Source organism: Condylura cristata, unplaced genomic scaffold (genome assembly GCF_000260355.1).
Source record: "Condylura cristata isolate star-nosed mole 26May11 unplaced genomic scaffold, ConCri1.0 scaffold00017, whole genome shotgun sequence".
Taxonomy (NCBI): domain Eukaryota; kingdom Metazoa; phylum Chordata; class Mammalia; order Eulipotyphla; family Talpidae; genus Condylura; species Condylura cristata.
Window position 1 is genome coordinate 25,886,852 of NW_004567118.1, and position 12,356 is coordinate 25,899,207.

Sequence of the window (12,356 nt, forward strand, 5' to 3'; positions counted from 1 at the left end):
CCTTTCCTAACTCTTTCAAGTTATTTGTAGACACTGAGAGTGCCCCCAGAAAGTGTCATTATGTGAGAAATAAACTTTCCCACACCCTCTTGGTTTGTGTTTGGCATCTTTAGTCTCAATACTGAAATAAAATTTCCTTCAGAATATCTACATAAACAACATATCTTTCCGTTATTACTCAATTTGCTTATGTGTCTGGTCTCCCCAATGTGATGGATGGCTAGACTGTCTCCCAAGCACCAAGCAGGAATTTTATTTCTCTCTATGCCGAGGAGGAGTTAACTTTCATCTTCTTTCAGGCATGAATTTTAATCAGCACATTCTGATTATTTTAATGAATGCATTAATGAGACAGTATTGAATATCTACTACTTGGGAATATAAAGGTGAAAAAAATAGCCACATGCCTTTAAGGAACATAACACTCCCAAATTAAGGAGAATAGGAGAAGAGGGGGGGACCTTAGTAGGTATGTAGGATTCTATTGAACAGAGACGGAGGTAGAGAGAGAGAAGGGCATTTTATGGGGAAGAATCAATAAGAGTGAAAGTCTGTAGCGGGGAGGGGGAAGAATGTCACCAGAAGAGTTCTCTTACAAGTGACAAGGGGAGAAAAGCTAGAGGACATTTACTTAATCTGAACTTGCTGAGTTGCCTCTGCGCATGAGCGCGTGACCTGATTTTATATGCCCCTTATCATAGCCTATGATATCCCACTTTTACCCTGACCACATAGAGCAGGGGATGCACCTTGATTCCTGCTGAGAAGTGCTAAAGAGTGTTGTGTAGAGGGGTAGAGGAAGGACCAGGAAATGAGAGCTGTGAGTTCTGGCCCCAGTGGAGTCTCCCACAATTTGGAGCCTGTACTGAAACCTTTATGGGTTTTGATTTTCTCTTTGGAAATGAGTCCAAGTAGTCGACTGCACAGCTCATACTCTGATGTAGACAGGCATGCTTTGAAGACCACAAAGGCTTCCCTGTGCTATCTCAGGGCCCCTGTAGTGATTGAGTTGCAATTGCTGGTTTACTTGTCTGTTACTCCCACAAGATGGTGCGTTCCCTGTGGGCAAGAACTTCTTATTGTTTGCTTTAGGCCCTGTAGGCTGCCTGGCATTCAGCAAGTGCTCGATTAATAAAGTTTGACATCTGGGCAGCCAGCAGGGGGGCTCTTGACAGGCTGAGAAAAGCTGCAGCTGCTGTAATTATATCTCTGTGTGCCAAGGAGGAGCTAACTTTCATCTTCTTTCAGGCAGCCACTTCACCCCCTCTTCCCAGCCTGCATTGTCACTAACACTTTTGCTGTTACCCCCTCTGGTGTCAGCACAAAACTGAGCAAATTACACCATGATCAGTGCTCCCGACTTCCATGACTGGATCCGAAACATACTTCCTTGAAGCTCTGGATGGAACACAATGGTAACATTTAATCTTCCAAATGAGGGAAAGGGATTTTTAGCCTTCTTAATAAACTAAATGGAAATGACTAATTAACCTAATTACATTGGACTGTGTAGCAAAATACAACTGTGCTAAATTGGCATCCAGAATGGTAGTGAGGGACCTTTACAAAGGCTAACAAAGGCATGCATCACAGATAAGGTTTTCTAATGAAGAATAGAACATGCCCATTACCTAAAAGTTCAGCATTTGATGAGACTTGAAAGATCCTTACAGGGGATAATAATGAGAACAGTATTTTATCACAAAGATTTCACTCATTACCAACTTATTAGTCCTTCTGGGGAAACAAAGCAATCAACCCTCCTCATTAGATAAAATGCTATAAAGTTTATTTTTATCATATCCTATTCAATAATATTTATTTTGTTTCTTTAGACTAAAAATCCAACTGAACCCTCAAAAAGAGCATTTGTCAAAGGCTCAGTGATGTGTGCTACGCACTGCATTGTTTCACCTGCTTGTCTTGCATTGGGTTTGAGTTTGATGGAGTTGGGTCTTTGCTGCCCCACCTCACAGCACATAGAGATAAAGCCTCACTCATTTGCAAAATACTTTCATCAGATGAGTGTAGGCAACAAAACAAAACCACAAAGTGAAGCAAAGCAAAGCAAGGCATCTATCTTGTAAAAAGAGGAATGGAACTGAAATGCACAGTAGATTTTCAATTGAGCTCTGTAAAATGAGACCAGGAAAGAGTGCTTTTGAATCATTTATTCCAAATGACTTTTGCAGTGTCATCTAGAGAAAGTGCACTGGATATGACACAGGTGGAAACTCAGAATTCCTTAAAGTTTTTTCTTTTATGGACAAGTTTTATCAGGCATAACCTATCTCAATCACAGGATATACGCACATAAGAATTGGGTAATAAATACCCATAATTTGATGGGATGAATCTTGTTCCTACAAAATAATGAAGAAGTAACTTTCTAAACTCATGAATGTGGCCTTAGATTTGCATAGGGTCTTCACAGCTATAATCTAGGCAAGATGAGGTCAGTAGGAAGAGCACTAATTTTCTATTTGTGAGAAGAAACTTAAAGGCACATGAAGGGAAATTGGCCATGTGAAGAATGAGGAGACAGATGCAGAGATTGGAGTGAGGCTGTCCCAAACCCAGCTCTGTTGGTAACTGGAAGAGGCAAGGGAGGTGTTTACTAATAAAAAATTAGTAGAAAACCTAGGGAATGAGAGTCATATTACTTTAGATTCATACTTCTTTGTGCTGTGAAACATATATAAAATGCAGCACACATGAAAAATCATAGGATTCATTTTATGTAGATGTTATTTCTCACAAAGCACCAAATTCTTTCACCCAGATGAAGACAGCTGTCCAGAGAGTGTGCCTCCACTATCTGGCGCTGGGGTCTACTCAGGCACCATTTACTGTGAGCATCATGTCAGGCCCTGTGAATGCAGGCCTGCTCCCTTCTGACAGTGAGTTATAGTTTGTGATCTTTTCAACATTAATTGAATCCCAACAGAACTACGCTTATTAATGCAGAAAGAAAATGGACTTTCCCATCAGACAGACTGAAATTTGTGCCCCAAGTTTGCTACTTATGTGTGACTTCAGTTTCCTCATGTTGAATGAAATTCAATAATACTTGTGAACATGAATATGAAAGATAGTATATTTCTCAGATGCTACTTACTTATTTTATTATTTAAGATTTGTTAATTTTTAACTGAGATAATAATTGGGCTACCCCACCAGCTCATATCACCATAGCATACCCACCACCAACTCACCCATATTCCACAACCATAGACCACTGTGTCTCCCCACCTCTTTGTTCTTACCCTTTCCTCTACCCACTTCTCATCTTGGAGCTTCAGTTCTGTAGTCAGCTATTAATTAACCACCAAGATTCCAGGCCAGAATGCATCTCTGACTTTGAGTCTGAGTTAGGATTCACATGGGGACACCTGAACAGAGTCCCAGCATCTGTCTGTTGTATAAAAGTGCTGAGGCAGCTTTGCCGTAGTAGCTCCTGAGATCACACAGCGGAGCCTATTCCAGCCCCTGTACTGGCAGGTGAAAGGCAGCTCAGCTGAGACAGAGAAACCCTCAGCATCTTATTAGATCCTTTATACCTGCTTCTTCTCCATCCAGTCTCCCCAGCAGGCCCAGGGTAGGTGAGCTCTGGTGTAGGGATGAGGTAGAGGGATTCACCTACACTTAAATCAGCTCCATGCTTCAGATCCACTAGAGAGCCTCACTGACTCCATGGGGACAAATGTAAGGGAAAAACCCCAAGAAATGAGAACTGTTTTTTTTTTTTTTTCCTAGGGGCTTTTTCTACTTACCTTGATGCCACCCCAAGCCTGATGGGAGAGGAACTCCACCGGACTGCTGACACCTGTCTGCAGGGGAGATCGAAGCAGGAAATCCAATTCTGTCATGCCAACTTCCTGGTTTATGAGCAGGATCTGCAATGTGAAGAATGACACTGTTTTCTTAGCTGGTGTAGTCACTGGGTCCTGGAGATCTTAGGGGTTGTCATTGTGGTTACTGTTGCTTCTAACACTAGAGCTTGCCCACAGTTTTGGAATAGAGGTGAAGTGGAAGAAAGTATATATCATTGCAGATAAATTCTGTATGCATCTCTTTTCACCCCAAATATCAGCGTGACTTAAATACACCCAGTGAGTATTTATCTTGCATCAATCATAAATGCCATGGAATACATTCCTGCAAACTAAGGAGATGACACAAATGACAGGAGTTGAGGAGAGTGTCAAAGTAACATATGAATATATGCAAAATAAAAATGCATATATGAATCAATAATGCTAAAGAGGTTCCAGAATAGGGGGTACCCAGTAAGCTAGAGTAGGGAGATTACTTTGATTAAACTGTCAGTAAGTGGTTTTGAATTAGGCTTTGGAGGAGCTAAGATATGGGAAGATTTAGACAGGAAGGGAAGGCTTTCCAGGGAGGGGGACGTGTAGAGGTTTGGAAGGAGAATTACTGAGGTATGTGCAGGGGAGAATATAGAATTTGGTTTGACTAGGGCTAATGATTCACACTTTGAGGTGCTTGGGAAATTTTTCTTCCCTTTCAAATGGTATTCTCTGCTGAGCTTACAGATGAGGCTGCTCACTAAGAGCAAACAACTTGGTCAATCTGAGGAAAACTCTAAGGAAAAACATTAGAAATAGCAGAAGAGGTAGAGATAGTCCTTGTAAAATAAGATGGAAATAGTTATGAGAGAAGAGTGAAAGCCAGGGTTGGAAGTTTTCCTAAGCATCTGGGGAAGTGAGTGGCAAGAAGAAAATCAGTCTTTCTCTGATGACCAAATTGTCATCTAGGCTGGAGTGGAGACATACTAAGAGGCACACAAAGACTCTCCCATGAATTCAGGCATTGGAATGTACAAACAGAGTCCAACACAGACATCATCACAGTTTAGCGGACTTTACCATTGGCTGAGGCCTTCAAGATAAACTAGTTTATACTCCCAATTTATATGTGGGAGGAAAATCCTAATTACTAAATGATTAGAAAGATAAATGCAAGGAAATAAATTTTCATAGTTTTTTTTTTTAAATGCTGAAACTAAGGGAAAGACCAGAGTGTCTTATTAATATTGAAAGTCCCTGATGGGAGGCCCCCCCAGTCCCTGAGAAGCACAGTTGATAAGGAATTTTTTAAAGCCTAGGCTGCTATGACTACAGATCTTATTCTAGTGGAAGGTTGGCATAATAAATGGAAATCCTAAAGGTAAACAAATAATGAGGGAACTCTGACAATGTTCTTAGAGCATGACAAGAAGAATATAGTTATTGGTATGTTCATCTGCTTTTATCTTTAGTGCCAGTTTGGTTGGATTTGTAATAGCTGCTGGATGGTTATGCTGAGGAGAATCTTAGATCATCAGGGTCAGCAAGGAAAGAGTAAGATTAGGTGTGCCTGCCACGAATGGGACAGTGGTGAGGGCAGCCTGGTATGCCATATTGGATTTTGTTGCCCCTTGCCATTGCCCTAGAGTACATTCAGTGGGAAGGGATGTTAAAAGAAGAAAGTATATTTCTACCACTGATGGGGCACTAGAAAAAAAAATGTTTTCTGGAAATGTCTTCAATCCATTTTTACCTGAAAAGTGAGCTGGGCAAGGTAGGTCAGCTTATCACACTCGAAGAGCCCGCGGGTAGTATACTGGTACACAGAGAAGGTGATGCTGTCTATTAGATTGGTGAGTCGCTCCTTGAGGTTCTCATCAGGAATAGCCTTTTCTATAGCTTTCTGGAAGACAATGTGGAAGGCCTGGGGGGCAGAAGGTAGAAATCAATGGTAATCTGCACAGCTCTCCTTGTGTATAGCTAGTGTCTTATGTGTGAAGATGATTATAATTTGCCAGAAATGTTTTATCAACAGATCCTGCCAAGGACAGAGGTTACAAGGAAACATGTTATTCGCTCTTTTCTGAGTTTGTGCATATGAATTGTGTTATCTTAAAGTGGGCAAAACTATGGAGCATACAGGGCTTTACACAAAGAGAAATTAATGTCTATGAATAAATTAAATCCAACAAGATTTTGTTGGAGAGTTATCTGCTTTAAAGAATTAACACAGTCAACAATAACTGACTGGGATTAATGATTCTATACACTAGCTGATAAAATTTCAGATGGTAGAACCAATGTCTTGTACAATTTTGTTTCTAAAAAGAGACCTCTGTACATAATAGGAACTCAGGATATTTTTCATTAATTGTATTTTCTTTTGGTAATGGCCAGCATTTCCTATTTCTTTGTTTTCCTTCCTATTCATTGCAATCGTTTGATAGATCCTCTTAACTGTTCTTTATTTTCAGGGATCAAAACTGCAAAGGTCAAGCATAGCCTGCTTATGCATTGTATGAACTTGTGGAATAATAGGAAATAAAAATCAAATAATCCAAATTTCCATTGTTTTAAACTTAGACATTGACAATTTATAAAAGAACTATTAGTAATGCCACATTTTGAATGCTATATAAATAGAACTAATAGCTCAAGAAAATGAAACTCAAACTATAATTGGACCTATTCAATTCTCAGCTATGCAGATTTCCAGTCTTTCTCTGTTTTTCTTTTGTAACTTCAAGAGGAAAAAAAGCTTAGATTTTTCTAATACTACATATTTGAGTTGCAATGAAAACCATGTAAGATTTGAGGCTAGCATTTCCTCATTTGCAAAACAGGAAAAAGAGTGAATTCCTCTCTCTATTCCATAGTTCCATGCTGTTTTTTGTTATCAAATCCTTGCAGCTTTCCTTCTTCATTCACTTTTGCTGATTTTAGAAAAATCTTTTGAGTGCCTTCTACCCAATTCATTGTGATGTTTGCCCTTGCTTGGTAGGATTTAGATTAGAATAATAGCTTGTTAGAGGCTAATAATGCCTTGCAGCACCACATGAAGCAATTTGGGAAGTTTCCACTTGCAAAACAGATCCTCAGAGACTTGGTATAGTTTTCCCCAGGTGATTACAATGGCTTCCCCCCCCCCCCGAAAAGTCTTATCAAAATGATGGTGATCAGAAAAGAATTTCTTGTTACTAAAGTTAAACAAAGTGATTCACAAGTCAGGAAAAGATCTAAAGAGAATAAAATAACCTAGGTACATTTAGCATTTTCCTTACACTAATCTAATTTGACTTTTTTCTATTTTCATCTTAAAAGGAACTACTTCTTCCTTGTACTTCCAAAGTCTGAACATCTTTGTTGTTGGATCTGATCTCACATGTGTTTTCCTCCAGAAGTTCTCTTCTGCCGACAGGTGCTAGTTCTAATGACCCTTGTCACTTTTTCAGGAACTTTCTCCATTGCCTTGGAGCTTATCTAGCTTTTATCGTTTTCAATGATACCAGATTTGAGTGCCCTGAGTATGGGGCCATTGCTTACTAACTTTCTTATCATTCTCAGAATCCAGCCCAGATCTTCACCTGTAAATAAAAGATGTGCTAGACCCAGGCTCTCAAACTCAAATGCCTTCAGGGGTCAGGTGTGTGAGGTCAAATAGGGAGCAGGGAGGGCTGTGAAGCTTGAGGGCATGTGCCCATGAAAAACGCAGTCATTCCTGTGCTCCAGCAAACTTGTCCATTTGAAAGTGAGTGGTGCCTGCATACCTTCCAAACTTTCACAAAAGTTGGAAGGTGGAATTTGCATGAAATTTCCTTATTTTTAAACATTCACAACCAAAGAAATTATCTGACAAGTCCGCTGAAGACAAAACAGGTCAACAGGACCTGGGGCCTCTAGTGTGAGTCCAGTATCCCTCTGACCCTCTGAGAAATGTTACTTCTCCAGTCTGCAGGAACCCCTAGTGCGGTGTCTCTTCAGGGGGAACACCCTCCTACCCTGTAAGTGTGTCCATTAACCCTCTCTGAGCCTTTGGCTGAGCTTTGGAAAATAACTTACAGTCACTTAAATTTCATCTTAATCATGTTAGGAATATCCAAGTTGATTCAAAACCTGTCTCCTGAAGACCTTTTGCAGGTATAAAAGCAAATACATACATTTAAATATATTCCTGCCCATATATTCTTGGGAACACAGGATGTGTGGCCTATCTATGGTTTCCATTCTCTGCAAATGCTTTTCCTTTCTCTGTCAGTAATAGGAATTATAAAATCCAATCTCAGACAAACCCCGAGACCTTGGAAACTGCAGTGGCTGATTTCCCACCCCCAAATAATGGAGGGCTTCTAAGGGTACTGTTGTTTTGGGATTTTGAAGCCACTTATTTTAGCTTCTTTAAACATTTAAATCTTATTTTAGTGATTAAATCACTCAATTACTAGTTGTCCCTGACAATTCTTAACAGCACAAGGCCCACAGTTCACCCTCCTAATAAACAGAGCTTCCAATGATAAAACAAGCCTACATCTGGTCACTATTGCTGTACAACTTGCAGCATTTTTTTGAACACATGTCTTCATCTGAATCCTTTTTCTTAGGGAGATAGAATTCAACTACTCAGAACTAGAGAAGTGATCCTGCAGTTACCAGGCTTATCATTCTAGCATGTATGCTGTTTTATAATTTTATAGTTATTCCATGTGGACATGAATATAAGGTCAAGTAGAGGATTTCTTTTAAAAACAAAACATGATGAACACAGTTCAGGTAATCTGCAGAGATTCTGAGTTGGAAATGATGAAATGTCATCTCTACTTAAATGAAACTCAGGGACCCAGCAACTCAATTAATCTCTACACTGGCTTCCACAGGCAGCTTAGCTTCATAGAATGAGGTGTGTGCACTGAGTGTGTGTGTGTGTGTGTGTGTGTGTGTGTCCTCTCTGTTTATTGGGCCAAACCAAAAAGATTGTTCAGAAATGCTCCACTACCCCTAATATATCTTCAATTATGTTTTTCTGGTGAATGTCCTAGGGGAGAAATATATACTTTCAGAGGTACACTTAAAATGTATAGGTCTTTATTTTTTCATGAGTAACATAAGTTTAGTCAGCACTTACAATTTGCTAACATCTTTGGTTTTAGAAATATTTCAGCAGCCATAAAGCAGTAGCTTTGGGGATATTATATTAGGGTAATAAGAAAAGTAATTTAAAGTTACTCTATTATTGCCTGCTTTGGTCTTTAATCTGAATAAATGACATACATGTTTGACTATATCTATTATATTTTAAGTTCTTTGGGGGTAGAGATCATTCCAGATACTTCTGGGTATCCTTCCACACATTCACTAAGCACAGTAGCAGCCATAATATATGTGCTTACTGAGTGAGTGAGGCAGAACCTTGCTAGGGTGTCTCCTTCTGTTCCAGCCAAAGTAACCAATGAGTGGATGAAAGAGATAAGGATCGTAACTCTCCTGGCTTTGAATTTACAGATTTGCTATCACATTGAAGCATGGACTGACTATCGTATACCATTTTATTATGATCATGAAAAGACCCCCAAAATCTGGTGTAAGTCACCTTGAGAGAAAACTGGTACATTGGGTGGATCTTGCTGAGGTCATTCATGATGAAGTAGAGTACAGAGGCTCGTGCAGCTGCTGGCCGATAATGCTCTCGGGCTTCATTGATTTTTGCTTCGGTCACCTTGGCCTCCTGGACCTGTTAGAGAAAGTAAGAGGTGAACATCCTCCAAACTAACTATGTTCCCTGTGAATCATCCTGGCCTCTCTATATTGAGCATATGAGTCTGTGTGTGTGGTGAGGTAGGTTGGGATGGGCACAGTGGCTAGAGGGTTGGAAAGCTACTGTATTATTTGTTAATAAGACCTGCGTGAGAATCAAAAATGTATACTTGTCTTTCACAAAGAAGAAGGTCTCAGATCTCTGAGTTGAGAAACATAGACTATACAAGCATCTACATTACATTTCTAACAAGCATGATTTCATGTAACTTGAAAATAGAACAGAATTCCCACTAGCAGGAATCTAGTAAAAACAGTATAATGCAATTTTCTGTTTGCTTAATTTTTTTAAAAGATTTATTTATTTGTGCATACAGAACTGGGGTACAGGCCAGAGGCTCAGGGGTGGTGAGAGGCTTCACCAGAGACAGAGTGGAGAACAGAACAGGCAGATTGACAAAGTACACTGCTGAGGGGAGCAGCGGGCGGGTCAGGAGAGGTATGCCGCACCATGTGGTCACCTCTGGGGCAGGTGGGAATCGAACTCATGTGGAAGTAGTTTTAGATTCTCAGTGCGCCTGTTTGCTTAATTTTTATGAAAGAGTTAATATGTAATTTCACCAAGGAGATCACTTTTAATGGAATACTCTATTTTCATCAAATTTCTTATCAGAGGTAAAAATAAAAGGAGAGACATAAGAATTAGAAAGAGGGATTCTGTGACAACACACCACTACATACAAACCTCCATATGACCTGACTTATGCTCCAACTCCCATCTAAAATCCATATTTTGTAGCATGAGAGCTTGTCATACTTTGTAATGGAAACGCAACCCACTTTTCACATATCATTTCCAGAACTACCTCCACCCTCTTCTACCATCTGTGTTTTGGTTACTCTAAAGATAAAATCCCCTCTCCCCTGACGTGATTGAATGTTTCCTCTCTGGTGTTCATGGCTGCCCATGCTTCCTCCACCTCAGAGGTCATCATATATTTATAGCTGCCTGTCTGTTTCTCTTTCCCTTTAGAGGACCAGACCCTACGATTCTAGTAAGTTCATTGTTGTTCCCCCAACTTTTGTCACAGAATATGGAAGGTAGCAACGTCCAAATAAGTATTCACGGATGAATGAACGAGAAGCCCAAAAGAAAAGAAGCAAAAGAAAAAGATTCCATATAACATTTGACACAGAGTGGGCACTCAGGAAATGTTCACTGACTTAAAAAAAAAAAGAACAAAAAAAGGAGAAAGATGAGACTGGGAGAAAAGGTCAATGAGGTGAATTCTATTCTCTCACTCTCTCCATGTGCGTGAGGTTCTATCCTCCCATCTTTCCTGCCCAATACAGTGGAAATTCTACTCTTAACTTTATAGACTCAGCATGTCCCTATGTAGAGGTCTAGAGGCCACAGGGAACTGGCAGTGAAGGCTGGTGGTCCCACAGAGACCATTGAGCCCACGCAAAGCTGAACCTTCCTTCCTTCAGGCTCTCATTCTAAACTTGGATTGAGTGGTTATGAGCTGGTTCTTCTGTCCTGCTGTTTTGCTTTCCATGTCCCTATTTTTCCCTATCCAGACCAGCCTTTCACATTTGGTGAGATCCTACTAATGTGATCATAAGCATATTCCCTTATGTTGTTCCTGGACACAGTTCACAGACACAGCGCCTTAGCTACTCTCTGACCCAAAGGCAGGACTGTGAAAGAGCCTGTGGAAATTTAGCAGCCTGTTGGGAAAGGACAAAAATTTGGTCCCAGAAAGTCAGGTCTTCCAGTCCTCCATGAAGGGGAATAAAAACCTTTGAAAAATGGTGAAATAAAGGAAGGAAGCTATATATAAAAATCGTTTCCCAGGAGGATACTGGTTTTGAGAGCTGAGTCTGGGAAGTCACTGAAACCCTTTCATTAAATCAGACTTGTCCAAGTTTTCCAGGCTGGTGGGTTTTCTCAGGGTGTAATCATACCTGAGCCAGTTAATTTTTACAGCAATGTGATTCCTTAGCTTCAGGGCAATTCAAAAATTTACTGAGGTATTAAATTTGAGCTAACATTCCTCGCACACAGTTCAGACTTCTGCACTCACAAGATGTTTGTGGAACTGAATTGTCAAAGCTCCCTTGGCAGGTAAGAACTTCCAGTGCAGTTGTGGGATAGTCCTTTCAGGAATCCTGTTTATCTTGACTTTCCAGAAGAAACTCAAGAAGCTGGAAAAACTGTGACTCTTGCTTTTTCCTCCCTAAAAGTCAGACTTGGGCTAGGAAGAGGGCCTTTGCCTCCCAATTAAGGCTGCCAGGATAGTTTTACCTTTTTCTCAATTTCAGCAGCTGTCTGCTTGGTGATCTCCAGGTTCTCCACCAAAGCAGTTTCCCCCAGGAAGTTCCCAGATGCTGAAGAGAGGCGAGAGAGCAGGTTGTCTTCTAATGTTTTGAGGGTGATTTTGAATCCATTCTGCTGCTTCGTGAGGTCTGACTATGAGTATGAAGTAAGAGGGAGTCAGTGATGGGACCTCTTGCACTAGATCTGAAAACATATAAGCTCTAGGTGCCATAGTCCCTTCCTGAAGAGAGTAAACTGAAGGCAGCACAACCATGGCAGGTGGGACAAGCAAATGAGCTTTCTCACAGCTGAGCCATTTACTAGTTGTGTGATCTAAAGCTGAGTTACCCCCTTTATGCTTCAGTGACCCTAGCTAGGTTGTGTTGTGCAGTACTCAGCACAATGCTGATACAGTCTGCTCACTTTTTTCTCTGATTAGTTAGAAGGTAGGGTCAAGGCTTACTTCTTTGGAGGGTCCT

General features: G+C 40.5%; 1 protein-coding gene across 1 annotated transcript in view; it reads right to left on the minus strand.

Moving 5' to 3' along the window:
• Positions 1 to 12,356, minus strand: part of DNAH9 (dynein, axonemal, heavy chain 9) — a 273,404-nt gene that overhangs the window by 43,363 nt on the left and 217,685 nt on the right. Inside the window, exons 56-59 of the mRNA XM_004684583.1 lie at positions 11,866 to 12,030; positions 9,394 to 9,534; positions 5,563 to 5,733; positions 3,774 to 3,896 (exon numbers count right to left, since the gene is read on the minus strand). Coding sequence (XP_004684640.1) covers positions 3,774 to 3,896; positions 5,563 to 5,733; positions 9,394 to 9,534; positions 11,866 to 12,030 — 600 coding nt within the window. The remainder of the gene's footprint in view (positions 1 to 3,773; positions 3,897 to 5,562; positions 5,734 to 9,393; positions 9,535 to 11,865; positions 12,031 to 12,356) is intronic.